This window comes from Artibeus jamaicensis, unplaced genomic scaffold (genome assembly GCF_021234435.1).
Source record: "Artibeus jamaicensis isolate MK-2021 breed Jamaican fruit bat unplaced genomic scaffold, CSHL_Jam_final contig_76, whole genome shotgun sequence".
NCBI lineage: Eukaryota > Metazoa > Chordata > Mammalia > Chiroptera > Phyllostomidae > Artibeus > Artibeus jamaicensis.
Window position 1 is genome coordinate 3,691,218 of NW_026521954.1, and position 24,488 is coordinate 3,715,705.

The window sequence follows — 24,488 nt, forward strand, 5'->3', positions numbered from 1 at the left end:
CAGAATCATAGTTCCTGTGTGGTAAAATTAACACAGTACAAATCCACTACAACTGTGTTCTATTATGTAAATTTTGTTTAAAATGTAAACTTTGAGGTGGAGAATCCATGCTCTAGCTCTAATGAAGCCATCATTGAATATAAGTAAAAAGTTCTATCAATATCTGCACTTTAAAAAATGGTATTATTATAAAAGAAACTATAGGACTAAATAACATTGTAAAAAAGTTAATTAGTACTAAAAGTTAAATTTGTAAATAGTTATACCTTTTTGTTCCTAAGAATAATAGACTATTACTATACCAGCAATCATGATTTTTTAAACAGCAAATATAGCTTACTTCCTGGAGATTTTTTCAGAATTCAAAGGAAATTAAAACTATGACTATTCAAATTTAGTACATGAGATGACATATAATTATGGTAAACATTAAGTGTGATGAAAATGAATATAAAAATTAAGTTGATGCATGAATTTTGCACAGCTGTAATCAGAAATTAAAACTATTAGCCCTTCTAGCCCTGGCTGGTGTAGCTCAGTGGATTGAGCTGGGGTCTGTGAACCAGAGTATCACGGATCGATTCCCAGTCAGGGCACATGTCTGGGTTGCAGGCCAGTTCCCAGCAGGAGATGCACGAGAGGCAACCATACATTGGTATTTCTCTCCCTCTCTCCTTCCCTTCCCCTCTAAAGATAAATAAAAATCTTTAAAAACAAAAAAACATTAGCCCTTCTTTTGTGTGAGGACACAGAAGACAGCCATCTGTGAACTAGGAAATGGGCCCTCACTCGACACTGACTGTGACAACACCATGATCTTGAAATTCCCAGCTTGTAGAACTGAACCTCATGACCAGACTCACATCAGCTAGAGTCAACAGACTGAGTAAAAAGAAGTTTCACAATCTTCCTTGTCCTCCTGTTGGCACCCAGATGTCTACAGTCATCAGTCACTTTAAGATGGTTCTTTAGGACCCTAGCCCGCCGTTTTTTCAGTTTGCTGGCTTTCCAATATAGTCACTTTACTTGCCCTGTCCTCCAAAGCATTTAAAACTCCAAAGCATTTACCCCATTTAAAAATGGGGTAAAATAGTTTTCTCAATAAATTGTCTCACACACTACTGGTGGAAATGTGAAACAACACTTTAGAAGTTTGGCAGTCTCTTAAAAGTTAAATATACACCTACCATGTGATCCAACTATTCCCCCTTCTAAGTATTTACCCAAGAAACATGAAAGCATATATTTACACAAAGACTTATACACAAATGTTCTTTTTAATAACCAAAACTGGAAACCCAAAACGTTCCTATCTTTGAACACAAAGGTGGTATGTCCATGTAATGGAATGCTACACAGAAATCAAAAAGTATGAACTACTGGTACATAAAACAGTGATAAATCTGAAAATAAGTACGCTGAGTGAGAGATGCTAGATAAAAAGGAGTATGATGTATGAATACATTTATATAAAAGTCTAGAAAATGCAACAATATATGACATAAATAATAAGCTGGATTCCTTTCAAACTCGTTTTCATTTATTTAGAAGAGCTGGCTCTTTCTATCTCTCACGAGATTGCAAGCAGATGTTGAGTCGGTATGCAGTCTATACAATACACTATTGGGGTTGCAGGATTAACTCAATCGAGGTAGTTCACACACATGACTGGCAAGTTGGTGCTAGCTGGCTGTTGGTGGAGGGTTTTGTTCCTCTCCACATGGGCCTCTTCATAGTGTTGCTTGAGTGGAGTTGTTTGGAGACTATCTTCCCCCGGAGCATGCAATCCCAGAGAATGAGGAAAGCTGTAATCAGAGCCTTTATGACCTAGTCTGAGAAGTCACACACCTTCAGCTGTATTCTACAGGTCAGAGTGCCCCGGATTCAAAGGGCTCAAGCATTTCAAGAGGCAAGAATCATTGGGGGTATCTTGGAAGCTGAGCTACCAGAGATCCTAACATTATAATTTCCCAGTAATCTACATTATAAAGCAAGTACTGCTAACTTTGCAATAACCTATACTAGTCTAGTCTTTTAAAAAATTTTTTAAATTTATTTTAGAGAGAGGGGAAGAAAGAGAGAGGGAACATTGATGTGTGAGAGAATCCACAACTGGTTGCCTCTGAAACAACTGGTTGCAGGGACCTGGCCTGCAACCCAGGCAGTGCCCTGACAAGGAATCAAACACAGTGACCCATCAGCTCACAGCTGGCAATCAATCCACTGAGCCACACCAGCCAGGGTCAAGTCTACTTAGGTACCATAGTGTTCTCTTAGACACAGCTGTGTTTTCAAACACATGGGTGCACCCAAGCATACCAGACTTTCTGTTCCACAGATTAAAGACCCTTTACCACTGGGTCAGCCCACCAACTTCATTAGGGCACTAGATTGCACCACCTCAAGCTCTTGCACCTCAAGAGCTCTGAATCTGAGTAAATAGAGCTCAAGATTGCAGATTAAAGGCCAAGAAGCTTGACTTTTAATTAACTAGAACACTTTGAATTTTACCAGAAACCTTTAATTTTTCTAGAAATCCTTACCTGTGTTCAACAGCCACTTAAAAAAACTCTTGCAGATACCAATTTTGTGAAAGTGACTCAGCTAGTTGGGATGATTAATAACATAGCTGAGGGAGAAGTCTGGGTAGGTGAAAAGTCTGGAGTCAGGGTAAGAAAGGCCGCTAACTTTCACTTCTCCTGCAGGGTAGATAAAGAGACATGTTTTGAAATCTTTGGAACTCCAATTTTACCACTGACCCTATTTTACTTAGTTTGCTAATTCATGTACCTTAACAGTAGAGTGGCCCTAAATTTTGCCAAATTGGGAAATTTCCTCTCCCCCAAACGTTTAACAGCAAGACTAAGGAGGCCAGAGTAGTAAGCACCAACTTGGTCTATAGAGAAGTGAGGTTCTTACCCCACAACCAGTATCCTTATTCCAGCACCTTAGTATTTAATCTAATGCTAAGATTAAAGTACTAAAATGCTTAGGTTGATTGCCTAACCACAGCTTTTTCTCTTTTACTCCCCCACTGTCTCCAGACCAGAAAGACATTTTTAATGACATCTTCCCCTTAATTTTGAGCTTAATTCTAGCCAGCTTCCTGGGTGTAAATATGTTAGGGTTAAGGGGATCGGTAAATGCCACTTTCGACGTAGTTTTGTACCTAAAACAAAATCCTCTATGCCCAATTTCACCTGGCCACGAGTGATCACAAACAATCCCAGCAATTGCAGCCCGTTTTAGCAGACGTCAACCTGTGCCCACCTCCACCTACTGCTATTCTAAAGATCCCAGTCGAGGACAGCCATTAGCTTAGGCAAGAGGGGACGCACACTACAGGAAACTGTTCAGCGCGGAGAAACAGTGGCTACGTGGAACCAAAGAACATCCGCGAGGCCTCGCCCCATTCAACCGGAACTGTAACCCCGCCCGGCCTCCGCCGCACAAATTCAGAGACGCCCGCCACCGTCCCCGCCTCCTCAGACGCACTGGGCAGGCGCGGAGTGTGCGCATGCGCGGCCGACAGACTGCTGGGGTCTCGAGTCTCTGCAATCTGTTGCGCCGCCGCCCGCGGAAGCGGGTAGATCCGGGTCTCGTGGTTTATAGTGACGTGGTCAGTCGCACCAAAACAGAAGAGGGGAGGAAGCCAGAGGCCAAGAGCAGCACCCGCAGCGTCCGGAAACTCCAGGCGGTCTTTCTGCCGACCCTGGGTCCCGGCCCACATCCTCCCCGCCCCGTTGGTTGTTGTCTGGGCGGGTGAGTGTCTCCCCTTCGGCCCACCTTCCCCTCACCCGGTTTTTCCTGGGGGGGTCCTTAGGCTCTCACGGACTGCGGTGACTGCGGCAGAGGGGCTGCTTCTTGGGCTCGGTGTTTTCCCGGGTCGGGCTGGCAATTCCGCACCGGGAGAAACTCGCTGCTGCCGAACCCGCGTCCCCTTGCGATAAGCGAGGAAGAAAAGCCTGCAATTTGGCTTTCTCTGCAGGAGAAACCAGAGTCGGGGCTTGGCAGGAAAGTGGACGGTGGCCCCGGGTGGTTTTATTTTTAGGGCAAGACAGTCAATTCGGGTGGAGGCGTATAATGGAGTAAAAGAAGAGTTACGTACTTTCCAGTACGTAACTGGAAAGAGAAATCCACCAATTCACACTATATCATATATCTCTGTTTTTTAGCCTTTGCCGGGTTTGAGGAAGACGCTGGGATGAGCCCTTGTTGAGATTTGATGAGAGAAAAGCCACCTGAAAGCGGGAGCTTTTCATTCTTTATTGTGTTTGCAAATTTAAAGGATTCCCTTTTTTTTCTTTTTGTTCAGTAAGTGGAACCGGAGCTGACAGTAAAGAGGCAGCACCCTTTATTGGAACAGATTATGTGCGATTAACTGGTTACCGGAGTAGCTGAAGTCCCATGTTGCCGTTTAAAGTCAAAGTTTTCCAAAGCGGCTCTTTCTGTGCGTGTAAGATTTTAGCCTAAATGATGTTTGTTAGGTGTAAAGAGTCAGTAGGATGTTTTCAGTTGTCCTAGTTTGCAAAATCGAAGATGTGGCCTCAGTAAGAGAAGATACTGGGTTTGCACCAAGAGAGTTAGATTTACGCACCCAAGAGTTAGATTGACGCACCCAATACCTGTGTTTGTTGAAGAGAGACCTTCCAGTTTTTATGCTGTGAGAAATCGTTGGCAGTTGTGCCTACGGTAACTTGGACGGCAGTAAAGTGCCTCAGCTGTTTCAGTCTCCAGAACCTTGGGAAGAGTACTCGCTGCCCAGTTTTGTGCAGGTGGCAGAAAACTTATGTTCACTTCAGGTGACTGGCCAAGCAGTGTAGTGTAGCCTGCTGCCAAGCCCCGCCACCCTCTGCACCCCTCGAGGGCTCGAGGGAGACCTAAACACCAGCTGTCCTTTTTGTCCTGACTTAGTTTTTAAAAAGAACATCCCCCGCTCCCCGCAGAACTCATAAATTGAGGTATTTCTTTGGTAAACTTTGAGAAGGAAAAACAGAAGTATGTGCTAATCGATTGCCCCTTATTAAATCCAGGAACAGTTCTTACGAGTTTAGATTACTACCTTAAAGGGTGTGTTCTGGTGAGGTAGGTATAACGTGAACCTCTTCTTAACAAATTTCTTCCTCCTGTGTGGGCAGTTGAGATCTTTTTCTTAATTCCACAGTTGGAATTCTGTTGATTGAGACAAATGAAATTGTTTTCTTGCAGTTCTTTTTTAAAACCTTTTATGCTAATGTTAACTGATTTTTTTGCTTATACAAAGTAATTTGTGATCATTGAAGCAGGCCACCACAAAAGAAGAAAAGTCATCCATATGCCTGCCATCCATAGATCACCAAAGTATTTGCAGTGGTTTATGTCCTTTCGGACTTCTTTTTTGGCATTTATATATTTTACACAAAAACACATGCTTTTCTGTAACCTGCTTTCTTAGATAAAAGATTTCCTCCCAAATATTTATGATGATATAAGATTTAAGAAATTAATATGCATTGTGTGGCAAAGTGAGGCTTTTCTTGTTCAATTCTGGGGAGAGCAGGCACAGAATAGCCTGGGTTGACAATATGGAAGTTTCAAAAAGGTTTTGCTAATTTAGTGATTTGATTCAGGTAGAGATTTAGTTCTGTTCCATAGCTACAGTATGCTTTCCAGTGCTGACAGTGCTTGCAGCAGTAAGATCCTGAAAGATTTTACTTTACGAGTCCCACTCAGTATGCTTTATTGACATTGAGTTGTGCTGTGTGCCATTCAGTCCAGTGCTTTATGGGTGGTGCCAAAAGAGAAGGAAATATCCCCTTCGCCTCAACGTCAAAGGATAAGTACTTGGTATGAGGTATTCTAAGTATGCCGATAACACATTTGGGTTCCTATTAGCCAAAAACTTATTTAAAACCTTTTAATCGCTGAATAAAACCTTTTATCTGTTTCTTGGATAAAATCAGTCCCAGGTGACTAGTTGTGTGACTTAATTCTCTTTCTTTGATTTGCCTTAAGTTACAGTGTTCAGTAAATATTCTAGGTCTGTCACCTTCCCATCTCTACTGCTGCCACCTCTGCTAACCATCATCCTCTCTCACTACGCCTGCTGCAGTAACCTGCTGGTTTACCTGTTTCCACTTTGGCTTTTTGTGGTTCATTCCTCGTATCACATCCTGCAAGATCCTTTAAAATCAGATTACGTTGCACCTTTGTTGAAAGCCTCCCATCACATTTAGAGTAAAATCCAAAATCTTTTCCGAGGCTTGCTAGGCACTGCATGTTTTGGCACTGGATCATTGTGGCAGAACCTGGCTGTATCAGTTTCATCTTTGGTTCCAGCCCCACTAGCATTGTCCCTGCAACTTGCCAGGCTTGCACCTGCCTTAGGACATTTGCGCTTGCTGCACCCTAAGGCTTCACTGCCCTTATCCCAGTGATTCCACGCTACTGATTCCCTGATGTAATTCACGCCTTAGTTCAGGTGTTATGTCTTCAGGGGGATTGCCTTGCATTGACCTCTCCTTTCTCTTGTTTTCCACATAATATGTGTCACTATTTGGAATTTTCATTTTTATTTATTTAGTTATTTTGATTTGGAGAGTAGAGTATTAAAGCTGGGGACAGTGAAATAAAGAAGAGCTTAGAATAGAAGAAGAGACAGGAGAGCCTTGGACTGCTTTGGCTCGCTGGAAGACAGAGAAGAGGGGGCCTTGGAGACAGGTTCAGGGGTAAGCCTGGGACCAGCTGCTGCACCCTTGTTAGCAAATGTCGTGAGGACCCTTAGAGTTTAGGAGATGTAAGCCTGAGAAGGAAGAGAGGCATGGACATGCTCCCAGAAGGGAGAGTGGTGTCCTGGGTCCTTCCTCTGAGGGTTTTAAAAGCTGGAAGTTGAGGGGAGGATTTAAGAGAGAGGAATTTCCTTATTTTTTATATTCTGTCTCCCATAGTAGAAATTAAACTCTGCAGATGGGGACCTTGTCTTTCCTTTTTACTGCATATTAGGTACTCAATAATTGTTGGTTGAAGGAATGAACTTGGTGAATATGTTTGTATTCCTATTGAATGTACTGTCTATTTTAGGCCAGTTCTTTATGGAAGAACCTTACTTTTCAGCTCCTTTTATAAGACAGTGCCTTGATTCTCTTCAATAATTCCTGATGTTTGGCCCACATACTTCTGTAGACCCACAGAATTATTTCTTGAGAGGAATGGGTCACAGAAATCTGCATTTTCAACAAGCACTTCAGGAGATTTTAATACACATCAAAGTTTAAGAATGTCTTTTAATATTTTAATAGCTTTTGCCTGGAAGAATGCTTCTTTATAGTAGTGATAATGATAGCTACGATTTTGAGGAACTCTGTCAGGTACTGAGTTAAAAACTTCTGTGTTTTTTCATTTTACTGTAGAGCAACTCAGATGTAGATATGCCTACTCCCCTTGTATAAAGGAGGGGACTGATACATAGTGAGTGGCAGAAAGTTTGTTTAGAACAAGCCTTTTTTAAAAAAAATTTTATTGATTTGGGGGAGAGAGATTGTTGTTCCACTTATTTATGCATTCATTGTTTGATTCTTGTGTGTGCCTTGACCAGGGATTGCACCATGACCTTGGTGTTTTCGGGATGTCACTCTAACCAGTTGAGCTACCCAGCCGGGCCCCAAGCCTGATTTCTTAATCACTGTACCCTATTGTCTTTGAACTGTAGTGTTTAGAACTATACACAGTACTTTGGTTTTCACAGGCCATGTTTTTTTTGTTAAGGGCCAGATAATGTTTTCTGTCCCATTTCTAATCCTATCCTTAAGAAGTTCATTGTTTTTGTTGGTCTTTTTGCTTGAAGTTGTAGAACTGAGAGATGATCTCAAGAAACATTCTTCAAGAACTTCTAGGTCTTTTTGCTTTGTTCTCTTGAGTAATCATCTTATGAGGCTTAGAGTAAATTTGGAGTATTTTCTCCTCCCTATGTATTACCTTGCATTCCACACACCAAAAGCCCATCTAATGCCTTCTGCCTGCTCGTACAGTTATTTGGATTTTTCCTACATTTTCTCCTTTGATTTAGGTGTGTTACTATTTGGACTACCATTGGATCATCATAAACTGGATAAATTTCTCACTGCCAAATCCCTTTCCAAATGAGTTTTTTAAAATGTTAAATTTAATTGTTGCATTGATATTTTGTGGGGAACTGAATTCAGAGAAATACTGTGTTTTCCTCTCTTCCTAGTCTTTAAGCATGGCTAACTGTTTTTCTTTGAAGGTTCAGGTCTCATATGACCTTTACTAGAGGTCTATACTAACCCACCTTAGGCTTCTGTAAACAGCCATTGAGACATCACTTTATCTTCCATATTTAATTGTCTGTGGCTGTCTGGCCTCTTCCATTGGGAGGCCCCATGAGGTTGGGGAGAACTGATTAGGCAGTCAGTAGGCTTGTTGATGGAATAAATACATGAAGAAAAATCTCAATTTTATTCTGTACCTGTAAAAAATCAGTATGTTGCTAAAATTTTTTTTGTAGTAATCTTTTCCATATAATTTAATAGGACTTAGAGCAGAAGGCTCAATGTAAGACACTAAATTATCTAAATGGATGATGATAGTGATACATCAGATATGGGTTAAAAAGATTTTGCAGAAAATTAAGCTCTCCTCCCAATGGCTCTTCATTATATTGTGGTTTATGTTAGGGTTCTTTAGATTGTAAAACTTCTTAGACAATTACTGCTATAGGTTTATAAGTAAAGGTGTTCCTTTGGTATGTTCAAGTGCATTTTCATGCTGTGGTCTACACAGCACAGACCAATGATGTGAATGTTTGTTTTTGTAGTTGGGGACATATCAGTAGAAACTGCAGTTAGGTAAAGAACAGTTTGGGCCTTTCAAACCATTTTGAAAGAGGGCTGAAAATTATTTGAGTTTGAAATTTAAAAACAATTACCTGCCTGAACATCAATAATAATGACACTTACTATTTTTAATTGAATTTATTGGGGGTTCATTGGTTAATAAAATTATTATAGGTTTAAGGTTTACAGTTCTACAATATATCATTTGTGCATCGTATTGTGTGTTCACTACCCCAAGTAGTGTCTCCATTACCATTTATCCCCCCTTTATCCTCTTCTACCTCCTGCTACCCCAGTTTCCCTCTGGTGATGACCAGCATTTACTATTTATGGGATGTATATGCCAGTCCCTTGATTTCCTTTGTATTATGTTTGCCTGACACATCAACCCTCTAAGTCAGATACTGTTTTCTCTAATTTACACTGGAGGAAACAGGCTCTGGGTGGTTGGGTAAGTTGCCCAAAGTTATTCAAGACTAGTTTTCTCTTCACCTAGAATATAAAGTACATGACCCCAGGCTCATGTACTTTATATTACAATGGCGTTGACCAGTCTTTTTGGCTTACACAGTTATGGAAGATGGATTAAATAAACAAACGTACTTGTTTTAGATGTCAGAATATGTTAGTAGAACTACTTTCATGAATTGTTTTGTTCTATTTAAACTTAGCTTGGCTATGCATTTCTAATAGCCCTTCCTCTACCTTTTTAAACACAAAATGTTTGTTATTGTAAAACTGTGAAGGATAGTAATATATAAAGCCAGCAACAATAAAATATACTCATTCAGAAGTCATCTCTGTACGTATTTCCTTCGGGTATTTTATTATGTATTTATTTATTTAAAAAACTTAAAAAAAATCTTTTTAGAGAGAGGGGAATGGAGGGAGAAAGAGAGGGAGAGAAACATGAATGTGTGGTTGCCTCCCACTAGGGACCTGGCCTGCAACCCAGGCATATGCCCTGACTGGGAATCAAACTGGCGATCCTTTGATTTACAGCCCACTCTCAATCCACTGAGCTACACCAGCCAGGGCTGGTATTTTATTTTTTAAACATTTGTCTTTTGGTGTAAATGAGATATAAAGCCACATAGGCTTGTATTCCACTTTTTTGTTTAACTATGGCCTTAGAAGCTTTCTAACTTGATTTTTGAAAAAAAGATTTTATTTATTTATTTTATAGAAAGGGGAAGAGACGGAGAGAAACATCAGTGTGTGGTTGCTTCTCACGCACCCGCTCCAGGGGACCTGTTCCACATCTCTGGCAGGTGCCCTGACTGGAAATTGAACCAGCAACCGTTTGGTTTGCAGGCTGGAATTCAGTCCAAAGCGCCACACCAGCCAGGGCTTAAATTTAATTTTTAGCTGGCCATGTTTTTATAAGATATTTTAAATAATCTAACCTATTTAACTTTGGACATTAATGTAGTTTCCAGTTTTCATCATTATACATACTGTGATGAACCATGGCTTTAAATAGTTAACCCAGGCTCTGACTAATTAGAGCAACTAGTCTACAAAATAAGTCATATTTAAGACATTTTAATGATTCAAAATGTAGTGATTTTAATAGTAATTCAACCTAGTATATACAGTATACATCTACCTAAAATACCTAGAAAATTTACATGAATTTTATTAATAGAAGTTGCCTCTGAGGAGAGGGTAGTACATTTCACTTTTGTGGTTTTATTTGTTTTTTAACCTTTATTTGAATTTTAAAACTATAAATGTGTATTGCTTTTAAAATTAAATTCAGCTCTTGGCACCCTTGCTGGGTATGTCAGTGGATTAGTGTGTCCTCCCTACACTCCAGTTTGTGTGCTTGATCCTGGGTCAAAGCACATACAAGAATGAACCAATGAATGCATAAATTAAGTGGGACAGCAAATCCATGAATTCACATCTCTCTCTCAAATCGATCAATTAAAAGATAAGTAAAATAAATAAATTCAACTTTATGGAAAAGTGTATATTTTACTAAACTAAAATGATTTTTAGGTGTACAGTAGTGTTATATTTTATTTATATAACATTTTCAACTTCAGTGCATTTGTTTGGAGAAAGTGACCTCTTATTGGTTATTTCCGTATCGAATTTTCATTTCCTTTTTAAACTTAGGTCAAAGCACTGATGTGAGTCTCAGCTTTCTAAAAATACAGAATGGAGCTGGTTTTTGCTTGACTGCACTCATTGATTGACAAGTGTTACAGGTGCAGCGCTTTCAAGATTTAACAGCTAAGAAAGGTACTTCAAATCAAGTTAGGGATTCAGTAAGTATCTTCATAGTGTATGTGCACCATACTTAGAGATCAATGTTCTGGCTGCTGTCTTGTTTTACCGTACAATATACTTTTTTTTTTTACAGTATACTTTTTAAACAAGTTATTTTTTTGGACATAGTATATATTTTGTTGTTTTGTTACTCTTAGCAAAAATAATGTAGAAGAAACTGACTTGCTTGAAATCTGTGGTGTTTATTCAAGTTTCCTTTTTTAATGACATTGCTTTCTTTATCACGGTGAGCCTAAGCATTTTTCCTGTTATGAATGGCATTTGTGCATCTGTGTGCAGATATATCATCTAGGCTGTAGTATGGTTGAGAGAGACTCTGAGTTAAGTACTTTGGGAGAGCAGCGGCCATGATTCCTTCTGCTCAAAGAGTCAAAAGTCGTATAAGCAAGCAAGTGAATGAGAATGATCCTGAAAAAAAAGTTCAGATTCCACTCTGATTTATCTGAATGATGTAAATCATTCATAAACTTGTAACATCACTTGAGATGTGCCTCAGTTTCAGAAGACACTACTACTTTGTAATACAGCTGTTGAAAACTGCTTTCTTAACAATTACAAGCAACTTACATCCGTTGTAATTTAGGGTCACATAGTATGGATAGTATGGAATTTTTATTTCATCTTCTGTTGAATTTTTCTGTTTTAAACTTATGAAATACAGCTTTTTCCCCCTGGAGTTTAAATGTTTTAATTCAGAGTATGAGTACTAAGTACCTTTTTTTTAATGAAATGCATATGTAATTTTCTTTTTTGACTACTAAGTGCTCAAGTAGAAATTTAGAAAACATTTTGTGAATGTGAAAATTTGGGTTATGATATTGAATATAATCAAAGATAATTCAGTTGAAAGGTTTCCCTTTATTTGCTTATTTATAATAAACTTTACACCTGCACCTTGAGAGAATCAATCAGATTGTGCAGGAGTAAGGACTAGCCAGGGAAGGAGAGGACATTCTTAGGTGAGGGACCAAGATTCAGAACAGAAGACTTCTTTTTTCCCTTTCTCTTTTATGCCCAAGAGTGTTAGCTGAGCCCCAGGGGAATACAAACACTCCAAAGCAGTATACAGAGAACTTGGGCTGAGGGTTGAAGATACATTTCAGATCTAGGGGCTTAGAATTGAGTCGGCCCAGAGCATTTTTACAGTTTATAAAGCACTCTTACAAATTTTCACTTGATCCTCTTAACAACCTTTTTAAATGAATAGTTTCAGTTACCACTCCTGTTTTATAGATAGAGAAACTGAAGTCATGGAAAGGCTAAGTAATTTATCCATTCTCAGTAGCAGTGCCATAACTTGAGTCATTAAGACACATTCTTTCTGCTGTCCCATGGTGTTTTAGCAAGTATTGCCCAAGTCGATTCCTAGAATATGATCACATACTGAGAAGAAAAAAAAGTCATTGAGGGAAGAAGGTAATGTCCAAGACATAGGAAAATAGGGTCATAGTAACCAGGAGTTTCCAGAAAAATGGTGACAACCCCTGGGTGGACATTTAATAGAGTCCTGTGCTGCAGAGTCTTGGAGAATAATTAAAGAGCTAAGTAAATTCTTGATGGCCTTGAAGAGTTAAGCTTCTTTTCTTTGAATTTGAACTTTTACCACAAAGGTTATCGAAGAAGTTGATTTGTCTGTGACATTTATTTTGGTTAATGATATTGGTATTTAATTGTTCTCATTATCATACAATTAATAATGAACTTGATTGCCAGCTCTTGCTCTGCAAGAGCAAAAACCAAAGGGGGCTGTGCCTCTCAGTTTTTCTGTATCCTCTTCAGAACTCTTCTGCCAGTTACTTGGTTAGTCCCCTAAGGACTTATTAGTTGTATCCTTTTCAGGAAAGGAGAAGCGAGAAAAGACACGGGTTTGAATCCCACCTCTGCTGCGTGACTTCGGGTAAGCCACTGAAGCTCTCTGGGCCTCAGTTCTTTCCTCCTTAAATGAGAAGGTGAGAACTGATGCATCCCCAAAGTTTTAAGAGTACCACTTGTGAAGTTGTCATTTGTTGAAGATGAATAAATGAGGGCAGCATTTTCTAATCTATATGTGATCTGTACAGTGATATCTTGCACAGACTTTTCTGTTCTTCTGTACTGACCTTGTTTCCTTGATACATCCCCATTCCACCCTATAGAAAGTAAACACTTTGTCATTTTTTTTAGCTTGCTATAATCTCTTTTGAATAGTGTGCCCTCTGAAAGAGTCTAAGTTTTTTGTTATCCTATAAAAATATTTTAAGAATTTCAGAGGTGATTTTACTGTATTTTACTCTTGTAAATGGCTACTTCTAGGTGGAACAATATATGGTCTCCTAATTGGATCAGTGTAGGGAATATTATATGAAATTTGTAACTATAATGGCTTGGCTATTAATTTGAAATTTTAAAAATGTTATGATAGAATTCAAAGAATTTGTAATCACATATAATTGTGATTTAGGGTATATATGGGATTTATTTCAAAAAGTAAGAATTTAAAAAATCTTTAACTTCTTTCATGTGTAGCTTTAGTACAGTTTTTAGCAAATGATTGATTGATTTGAATCTGTATTCTTGCCCACTTTCCATCAGAGATGAAAATGTAGTTTAAAAGAAAAGTATGTCATGAGTAGTAATAGGAAGTGAGTTGATAGTTTTCTGATTTCTGTACTGCTTTAAAGTTTCTTTATAAGGGTGAAACATGTAACTAGCATGGTTTGTCATATGTGACTGATGCGGAATGAGTCCTGGTCAGGAATTGACACTGCGACTTCCTGTCCAAGGTCTGTCTCATACCAGACGTGTTACCATGGTAAAAATGCTGGCTTATTTAACTCTATTTTAGTCATTTTAAAACAGGGATGATTTTTCTGCTTAGACTTTTTCAGAAGGGTGGTTATTAGGATGTGAAAGTAGTAAAGCTGCAGGCAAATATAAACTATTATAAGGTATGGCTGTGTTTGGTTGAAATTCATTTCAGATAAAAGAAAAAAGCAAATGAGTATGTTGCAAATAATTATATATGAGTGAATTTGAACACCTTATTACATTGAGATGTTGGGTGATCTGATAAAAGTAATCCCAACTATAGACATTAGTGTATAGTAAGTGATAGACATTTTGTTCTCTCTGTTTAATATTAAAGGTAGCCAGAGTTTTGTAATGTCTCTGCTCATCTGGTTGATCAGTTTTCCAGATTGGCCACTGGGTAAAAACTTGGGGTCAGAAAGTTATTTCTAGAAAAACATTATTTTTATTTTATTTATTTTTTTTAAACTAAAACATAGCATTTAATAAACATGCAGGTCCTCACATGATCACACATCTGAATTTTTTTCTTTTTTTTTTTATTGATTATGCCATTACATTTGCTCTATTCCCCCCTCCCTTCCCCTCCACCCTGCATACCCCTCCCCCACCATTTCCCCCTTTAGTTCATGAACATGTGTCTCAATTTCTTTAGATTCTGTATTTCCCCTACTATTCTTACCCTCCCCCTATGTATTTTCTATCTACTGTCTATGCTACTTATTTTCTGTACCTTCTCCCCCCTTCCCCTCCTCCCACTCCCCTATTGCTAACCCTCCCTGAGATCTTCATTTCTATGGTTCTGCTCCTGATCTAGCTATCCTCTTAGTTTGCTTTTGTTTTAGGTGTGGTTCTTAATAACTGTGAGTTTGCTGTCCTTTCACTGTTCATCTTTTTTATCTTCTTTTTCTTAGGTAAGTCCCTTTAACATTTCATATAATAAGGGCTTGGTGATGATGAACTCCTTGAATTTGGTCTTATCTGAGAAGCACTTTATCTGTCCTTCCATTCTAAATGAAAGTTTTGCTGGGTAGAGCAATCTTGGTTGTAGATCTTTGGATTTCATGACTTGGAATACCTCTTTCCAGCCCCTTCTTGCCTGTAAGGTCTCTTTTGAGAAATCAGCTGACAGTCTGATGGGAACTCCTTTGTAGGTGACTGTCCCCTTAGCTCTTGCTGCTTCTAAGATTCTCTCCTTCATTTTAATCTTGGCTAATGTAATTATGATGTGCCTTGGTGTGTTCCTTCTTGAGTCCAACTTCTTTGGGACTCTCTGAGCTTCCTGGATTTCTCAGAAGTCTATTTCCTTTGCCATCTTGGGGAAATTCTCCTTTATTATTTGTTCAAATAAGTTTTCAACTGGTGGTTGTGCCTTTCCCCCTTCTGGTACCCCTATAATTCGGATGTTGGAACGTTTAAAGATGTCCTGGAGGTTCCTAATCTTCTCCTCATTTTTCTGAATTCTTATTTCTTCATTCCTTTCTGTTTGATCATTTTTTTCTTCCTTCTGGTTCTCTCCCTTGATTTGAGTCCCAATTTTCTTTCCATTACTATTGGAATCTTTTGTATCCCCATTCATTTCAATTAATTTAGCTTCCATATGTTTCTCTAATTTGTGGCTAATGTCAACCAGTTCTGTAAGGATCCTTATAACCAGTGTTTTGAACTGTGCATCTGAAAGACTGGCTATTTCTTCATCACTTAGGTCTATTGGTTCTGGGGCTCTGAGTTGTCCTAGAGCCATTTTTGGTCTGTTCGCGCTGTTAAGTGAGCGGAGCGAAGCCTTAGTTGTTTACCAGGACGGGGCGACCCAGGTCGCTGGTTTGTGACGCTGTGTGTGGGGGCGGGGTCAGAGAGGGAGCAATGGCGTTCCTCTCCGCTAGCCCAGCGTTTCCAGTCACTCCGCAGGCCTGGGGTTTATCCGATCGGAATTGCGCGAGCCTGCTGCCCCGCACCGGCTTCCCTTCTCACTGGCTTCTACCCACGTAAATGCGCGCGACCGACCGACCGCCGCACCTCTTCCCTGTGCGCTCCGGCAGCCAGCTGGCTGGCCATCAGTGCCCTCGGTTGCCTGCGCGCGCCGCGCACCGCCCCGGGAATTTTTTCTTGCTAACCTGCTCCGCTGCTGGCCTCGCTCCTCGTACCGGTCCAGCCGAGTATCTAGTTGTCCTTTGGACTCCGTATTGTCGATTTTCCGTGTGGCTTGGTTGTGACTGCTGTTAAAAATAGTTGTTCTTAGATTTGGTTGTGCACAGAGGCGAGGTGGATCCTCCATCTACGTCTCCATCTTGGCCTAGAAAAACATTATTTTTAAAGGTGAATAATTACCTCTGTGATATAATTGGAATAAGGCTGAAAAATAGAGTAGCAAGCAAACTCAAGTGTAGGCTCTGTGAATGTCCTGGGGGACAGTTCTAGCATATGATTCACTTCCTTGGTTTTATAACTTTGGAGCTCTAATTAATAGAATTGATGCTTTTTAGATAAATGCTTCTGAGTTTCCCAATTCATTGGCCAGCATCTCTATTTTCTGTCTTGCAAAGACAAATTACATACATTCTAAATTGTTACTGTATTTTGCTCTTGCTATGGGTTTCTATTTTTATTTTTTAAATGGAAGTAATTTTGACATTGTTCTTGATTAGTGTAAAGATTTTGCAGGCTACTTGCAAAGAAAATTTCATCATAAATCAACTTCTTAAAATCTTAGTAGAGAGATTTTCATCTTCTGACCTTGAATCAGCCTTGGTTATCCCTGCTTTCTCAAGAAGAGCCCTGGGTTTTTCATGTTTTTATGGGGGGGGAGCAGTGAGTTTTTGTTTTAAGAAAAAAATGTATTTTAAAAATAACAGATGTATTTGAAATTTTTTATGCTGAAAGAGTAGTAAAAGGAACTCCTATGTACCCATCAGCAGGCTTCAGCAGTTACTCAACTGGTGGATCTTTCACTGTGTCTGGATCTCCACTTTTGCAGCATTGTTTCCAGCTGGATCCCAGGCATTAGCTCTCTTTAATATTGAAAATACTTACTGGGATTTTTCAAAGTTAAGGACTCTTTAGTTGTGATAATTGACATTGTAGTTATCTTTTTTTTTTTTTTTTTTTTTTTTTTAATCTTTAGAGGGGAAGGGAGGAGAGAGGAAGAGAAACATCAATGTATGGTTGCCTTTTGCCTTTTGTGCATCCCCTGCTGGGAGCTGGCCTGCAGGGAACTGGCCTGCAACCCAGGCATGTGCCCTGACTGGGAATCGAACCGCGATTGTCTGGTTCGTAGGCCCAACATTGTAGTTATCTTTTAAAAAATAAGTCATTGCTAAAGGTAATTTAATCCAATCACTGTTCAGAGTTCTTGGTTGTTCTGTAAATTATTCAGAGGCTATCAACATTTTTTTACCTTCTGGATTTGTATTGTCACAAACATTATAGTTTGTAATCTCAAATTCAATGTCTAACTTATTTAAGACTGTTTGCATATGCTCTGTGTTATTAAGATGTCTTTGCTAACTGTATTAGTGGAATGTGTTTTTTCCTTTGGTCTTTTGCTCTTATTTTGGGATTATTTTTTGTTCACACAGATTTAGGATACAAATTTGTTGATATTTTCCACTGTCTATATCCATAAGAAATTCTTCCACAAAGGTCGAGTAAATATTCACCTAAATTGTCTTCTAGAATTGCTGCTGGATCTTTTTCCTTTTCAATTGCTAGCATGTTTTCCTGGGACCATTTATTGAAATACTGATCCTTTTCTTCCTTATTTGTGTATCAAGTTTTGATATACAAATATAAATACATTTTAGGGTTGGCATGCTCAGAAAATTTGAGAAAGAAGAATTCATTTCTTTTTTTTTTTTTTTTTTTTTAGATTTTTAAAACAATTTTTTATCTTTAGAGAGGAAGGGGAAGGAGAGAAACATCAATGTATGGTTGCCTCTCGTGAGTCCCCCACTGGGAACTGGCCTGCAACCCAGGCATGTGCCCTGACTGGGAATCAAACCACAATCCTGTGGTTCGCAGGCCCGTGCTCAATCCACTGAGCTACACCAGCCAGGGAGAAGAATTCATTTCTTATTTACTGGGTTGTAATATTGATTATCTTTTCCCTCTTCTCTCTCCACCTGTTTTTTCTACTTGCCATCTGAGCTATAGTATGTATCCCAGTGTCTTTGATTTGTGGGTGTGCCCTGGAAAAACACCAGAAACAAAACTTAAGTCCTTGTCTTTTATCTTTTTTCCTTCTGTTTTATGCGTGTTTTTAAAAGAATTTAGCCTTGGCTGGTGTGACTCAGTGGATTGGGTGCTGGCCTGCAAACCGAAAGGTCACTGGTTTGATTCCCAGTCAGGGCAGATGCCTGGGTTGCGGGCCAGGTCCTCAGTTGGAGGCCTGCTGGAGGCAACTGATTGATGTATCTGTAATACATCAGTGTTTCTCTCCCTCTCTTCCTCCCTTCCCCTATCTCTAAAAATCAATAAATAGATAAATATAATGGATTTAAATATGTATTATCATTTGCCTTTATTTTAAACTCAATTGGACAAAACATTATACCAACATTAATAGTTGGTGATATGTACACAGTTGTTTCTGTAATTTGATTCTCTTAACTGTTAAAGCTGCCAGCAGGGGGAGAATAGGTACAGCTGCCAGCAGGGGAAGAGAAAGGTACACTTTGATAATTGATTTTGCAAAGAATGATTACCTCAGATTTAGGGTGAAGGCTGACTTTAGAAGTATCTATTATATGATCTGTTTATATTTGGTTGTTTCTTGATGATGTGATTTGGTTCATTTTGTAACACATTTAATTGTAGAGTTTAGATTTTTTTTATCATATATTAACTTGATCCAACAAATTCAGTGAGGACAGAGGGACAGATAGAGGGCTAAGACAATTTAGGATATTCCGTTCAAGGGAAAATTGATAATGTAATTACTTGTCCCTTCTGGTAGGGGGAAGAACAAGAAGCTTACTTTAAATGATGGCGGTTGTTATAAAAAGTTAATATTTTGGCCCTGGTTGGGAAGCTTAGTTGGTTGGAGCATCAGCCCTATATGCCAAGGTTGTGGGTTCAATCCCCAGTCAGAGCACATAAAATAATGAACCAGTGAATGCATAAATAAGTGGAACAACAAATCGATGTTTCTCTGTATCTTTCCCTTCCTCTCTCTCTCTCAAAAAAGTTAATATTTTATGAATAGTTTAGACACAAATGGTGTACAATGAAATATTTTTTATTAGTTCTGTGCCCTAGCCCCTTTGCAGAGGCAACCAGTTCTAAATTATTTTTAAATACTTAAATCCTTAATGTTTTAGACCATTTAGAAGCATCTGTCCATAGATAAAAATTTATCTTTCGGTTATTCATGTGTGGAGGTTTTGGCATCAACCTTTAGTATTTACTTTGGGTAGAATCTTTTGTATCCATATGTATGTAAATGTTTACAAAGGTGACACATTTACATACCTAGTGTAAATACAGGTTAGGGCAACAGGGGATTTACAGTTAGTATGGAAATAATATAATAAAAAATAATAACACAAAACTGAACTTTTGTGTGCTCAGAACTGTAAACCTACTTTTGCCCAACCCTGTATATTAATTTGATTCATAAAGTAAAATGTAGTATAGGCAAGTAGGAAAACAATGAGGAAAAGTACATCTGATCACCTTTAACAGAACCAATATAATCATTTTAATGTAGAGTAATTCTTCCGTAGGTTTAAATTTTGGGCGTATAGTAATTCTACATAATTTTTCCTCTTAACCACAGGAATTTCACATTGAGCATACTGGATCTTTGACTCATTGCTTGTGAGTGAAATGAATTTCTTAGTAATATTGCTTTTGGAAGCAGGAGCAGGGAACTAACCTTTATTGAAGAAGAGAGGAAACTGGAGATTGGCAAGAAAGTAGGGAGGTTAAGTAAGAGTTCATATTTTCAGTATTCAAAATAAAGGAGGAATGAAGTTGACAAGTCATATTTTGGGTTTTTAGAACTGATTGCTTTTCTTTTTTTCTTAGTAAGGAATGGATCTGAGGTATGTAAAGGATAAGCTGATGTTTTGTTATATTTTGATGGGGTTCCAGGGAGGATTTGTTTAAAAAGAAAGGAAAGGTGCGGGGAGGGGAGTAGAAGGGAGCTAAATGGAAAAAACACAGTAAAACATTTTAAAAAAAGAAAAAACAAAGGAGAGGACTTTTCCAAGTCATGCGTTCGGTTTATGTTGAGTCCACAGTGGAGCTGGGGCAGCAGGGGCCAGAGACTCACCGGTCATAAAATATAAAGGGATGGAGTGCTTGCATGGGAAGACAGAATGCCTAGCTCTTCCTCAAATAAAAATTAATTACTAAGCCTCTTAGTAGAATTACAGGGAGGACAGTCTCCAAGTGTTTCTGGAGAACAGCGGATGATTGTGGAATTAATGGTACATTACCCAATATTGCTAACTTACGTAAAATGTCAGTAATAATCTACTTCTTTTTATCATTTACAGGGACATTCCTGGAAGTAGTGTCAGTGTGCTTTGTCTCCTCTGGTCTGTGATAGTTTTGTAGGCTTTCCTTGTTTTTGATGGCCTTGATAGTTTTGAGGCCTATTAGCCAGATGGTTTGTAGAATTCCCCTCAGTTTGGGTTTGATGACTTTTCTCATGATTTGACTTTGTGTTAAGGTTTTTGGGAAGAGTACCACAGAAGCGAAGCGCCCTTCTTATCCCATCATGTCAAAGGGCACATGATGTCGACACAACATCACTAACTGTGTTTACCTCATTCTTTTGGTTAAGGCAGTGCTTGCTAGGTTTCTCTACTATAAAGCTGCCTTCTTTTTCTGTACTCTATCCTTTAAAGTGAGTTACTAAGTCTAGTCTGCATTCAGGGTTGGGGAGGGTTGAGCTTCACCTCCTAGAGGGAGGTAAACCTACTCATATTTGGAATGCTGTAAGGAGGATTTGCCCCTTTTCTTACCATGGGAGTATTTTAGCAAGCCACAAATAACATGCATTGATACGATCATTTTTATAGTTCTTGATTAAAAACTACATTTCAGAAGGGTTGTAGCATTAACTATAGAAAAAGTTATGCATGATGAAACCTTCCATTGTATTTTTGTGTTTTGTTTTTAGGTGAAGGTTCACATTTTAATTTGCATATATTAGATGACTTAATGTGATCTTTAAAAAAATGTTTGTTAATTAGCTATAGTTCCTCTTTTGGGAATTATTTTTTTCTTGGGCTTTACCTATTTAAAAAAATTTATAGGCTCTCAGCTATTTTAACTCTTTGATCTCTTAAACACCTAGGAGATTTATTTATGTTTTCTTACTAGTCCTTAATTTTTAATTATCTTCAGGGTTTTGTCTTTTGTTTTAACTTCTTTTTATTATTATTATTATTATTTATTTATCTTAGAGGGGAAGGAAAGGAGAGAGGGAGAGAAATATCTGTTTATGGTTGCCTCTCTTGCGTCCCCCGCTGGGAACTGGCCTGCAACCCAGGCATGTGCCCTGACTGGGAATCGAACCGCAATCCTTTGGTTTGCAGGCCCGTGCTCAATCCACTGAGCTACACCAGCCAGGGCAGGGTTTTGTCTTATTCAGATCTTATGACCATATCATTCTTAGTCCTGTTGTATTTAAATTTTTTTTCTTCTGTTACATTTGCCTAATGGAAGGAAATTTGCTAGCTATTGGTAAAGCAAGAAATAAATAAGGCCATCTTAGGTAAAAGTCATGTAATGGTAGTTCCATTCCAAATTAATGTGAGAACTGTTGTGGGTCAATCTATTATATGATTGGATTATTTGCTTTAAAAATTCATGACTCATTCTCCCAAGAATTTTGTGTTAAAATATATTTTTAAAATATTTACTATTTTGAAATGTGTTAAAAATTTGAAAATTTTATAATCTTGAAATCTATGTTGACTTTTATTTTGGGAGTTTTTGTTACCTCTAGGTACTTACAAAATATGCCTTTTTTAGAAAAGACATTTAGAATACAGTAGCTTCCTACACTGGCTGGAGTGGCTCAGTGGATTGACTGTGGGCCTGTGAACCCAGGGGTCACTGGTTCCCAGTTAGGGCCCATGCCTGGTTTGGGAGCTAGGTCCCTGGGGGGGGGGCACGCCAGGGACAACCACCCATTGATGTCTCTCTCCCTGTCTTTTTTCTTCCCTTCCCCTCTCTCTAAAAAATAAGTAAAAATGTAATAAAAATAGTATAATAGCTTCTTTAAAAGCATATGTCCCAAATCAAATATTTTCTTCTGTAAAAGAAACCAAAGTGAACTTTCTCTCACACACATAGACATATAAACACTTTTCCCCCTAAGTCTTTAATGGCTTCAAAGACATTTTTCCCCTTTATGTGAGTCCTTAACTCCAGTGGCAACAAAAAATAGGTCCAGCCCTGGCTGGTGTAGCTCAGTGGATTGAGCATGAGCCTGCGACCCAAACAACCGCAGTTCGATTCCCAGTCAGGGCACATGCCTGGGTTGCAGGTCAGTTCCCAGCAGGGAATGCACAAGAGGTCCCATACATTGATATTTCTCTCCCTTTCTCCTTCCCTTCCCCCTAAAGATAAATTTTTTTTAAAAAGGGTCCAAAATAAGAGTAGAAGTAAAATTGTCAAAAGAAAATTCAGGGTTTATCAGTAACCTTCAGTTCCTACAGCATGTCCCTAGAAGAAATCTATTTGTTAAAAAAAATTAAAGAAAATGAAAACACTTTCCAAATAATATTTTGTATTATCATTGATTATTATTTTCACTTGCTGTATTAGGATTTAAATTTATATTTCTGTGGTTTGCAATTTTATTGCTAGTAGTCTGAGAAGATAAGTAGAAAAATGTGTGAAAATAGATCCCTTATTATTCTGGTTTTGGTACCACTTGGAAGGAAGGGAAGTAAACCTATAAAAAAGTTCTCAATATTATTATAATGTATCAGTGGATTAATACTCAATAATATAAAGAGCTCTGAAAAATCAATAAAACAAAAAGTTTGACAAATAAGTGTAAATGTTAATAAACTTGAAAAGCTGAATAGTCTCATTAGAATTAGGAAATAAAGCCAATGAAATATATATTTTTGGTACTGACATCCTGGCAAAAAATGTTTTAAATTGAGCATATCCATATGTAATTGCACTATTAGTGATAGTAATAGTAATAGTATGTAAATACTATGTTATACAATTTGCAGTTTGTACTATGTGCTGTTGATAAAATTGGTAAAGGCTTCAGTGAATGCCTTTAGACCTAGAGATTTAATTTTTTTGTACACTGTCCCACAGAAATATGGGCGCAAAGACTTTTTAAAAAAGATTTTATTATTTATTTTTAGAGAGAGAGGAAGGGAGGGAGAAAGAGAAGGAACCTTGATTGGTGGCCTCTTGCAGGCCCCCATCTGGGGCCCTGGCCCTCAACCCAGGCCTGTGCCCTGACTGGAATTGACCTGGCGACCTTTTGGTTTGTAGGAGGACACCCAACCCACAGAGCTACCCCAGTCAGGGCTGGGCACAAAGACTTTTCTTACAGTATTATGTTAACAAAAAATTTGAAAGGCGCTTAGTAATTTCTACTAAGGGGATACTAAAATCAAATGTTCATAATTTTGGAGTATTAAAAAGAATGAGGTAGAGCCTTATGTATTGAAGGTCTCTGAGGCTTTTTTTGTTAGGGAAAAACAAGTTACAGACACGAATAATATAATGTCATGAAACCCACCAAAGTGATGCATGTGTATGTGTATATTTCTGAGGATGTAATTATGTATAAAAACACCTGGAATTTTTCATACCAGACTGTTAACTATGGTACCTTTGGGGAAAGGGGGGAAAATTGGGGAGAGAAGAATGGGAAGGTTGACATTTCTCATTTTACTGTGTACTTTTGGAGGTTATCACTGATAACTTTGCTGTTTTACTATTTCTTGCTAAGAGTGTTTGGCCTCATTCAGAACCACTTTGAAGAAGTTTATTTCCCAAGGAATCAATTCTATATATAAGCGTGTAGTTCCATGTTATAATTTTAGAAAACATGCTGTAACAAAACTGCAGTATCTACTTTTTCACCTTTTCCACAGTTTTAACCAGGCAATTAAATTTGACTTCTCAGCGACGATATAAGGTAAACTAAACCCACCCAGCATGAGCTGGAGTGTTTAAGGTTGTTAACAGCAGATAATAAATTGATTAACAGCCCTGGAAAATTCTCTTAGTACATGTAGAAACAGGATGACTCAACTGACTTAATACAGCTGAACTGTACCAGGAAAGGTGTGTTTGTTGGTTATGGATGGAGAGAATGACCCGGATTTGTGGGATACGGGGAATTGTGTTTGCCCTCCCAGCATAACTCCCAGAGTGCATTATTTTCCTACTTTTCTGTATTTAGCGTTGTGTAGGAGTGGCTGGTTTGAGAGATTTAGATGTGTGCACTGGTTTTGCATACACATGTATTCAGCATTTGACTTTATGCCACCTTAAACATTACCTATAAACTGTTGCTTAATTTAGGCCCAGAGTCAGATTGCTATCACAAAATTATAATAGGAAAATCCTGATATATAA

At 38.4% G+C, this 24,488-nt stretch overlaps 1 protein-coding gene across 13 annotated transcripts in view; it reads left to right on the plus strand.

The window, feature by feature from the left end:
* Positions 1–3,498: 3,498 nt before the first annotated feature.
* The window catches only part of SMIM14 (small integral membrane protein 14), a 66,161-nt gene continuing 45,171 nt past the window's right edge, over positions 3,499–24,488 (plus strand). For 3 of the 13 annotated variants that reach the window (XM_053672331.1, XM_053672332.1, XM_053672333.1), the window contains exons 1-4: positions 3,506–3,762; positions 4,316–4,450; positions 10,956–11,107; positions 12,969–13,026. Coding sequence is in view for 2 of the 13 variants with exons in the window: in XM_037138024.2 (XP_036993919.2) it covers positions 3,518–3,762 (245 nt within the window). In the remaining 11 variants the exon portion in view is untranslated. Of the gene's footprint in view, positions 3,763–4,315; positions 4,451–10,955; positions 11,108–12,968; positions 13,027–24,488 lie in introns of all 13 variants that reach the window. The other 10 variants (XM_053672334.1, XM_053672335.1, XM_037138028.2 and 7 more) reach the window with 9 other exon arrangements.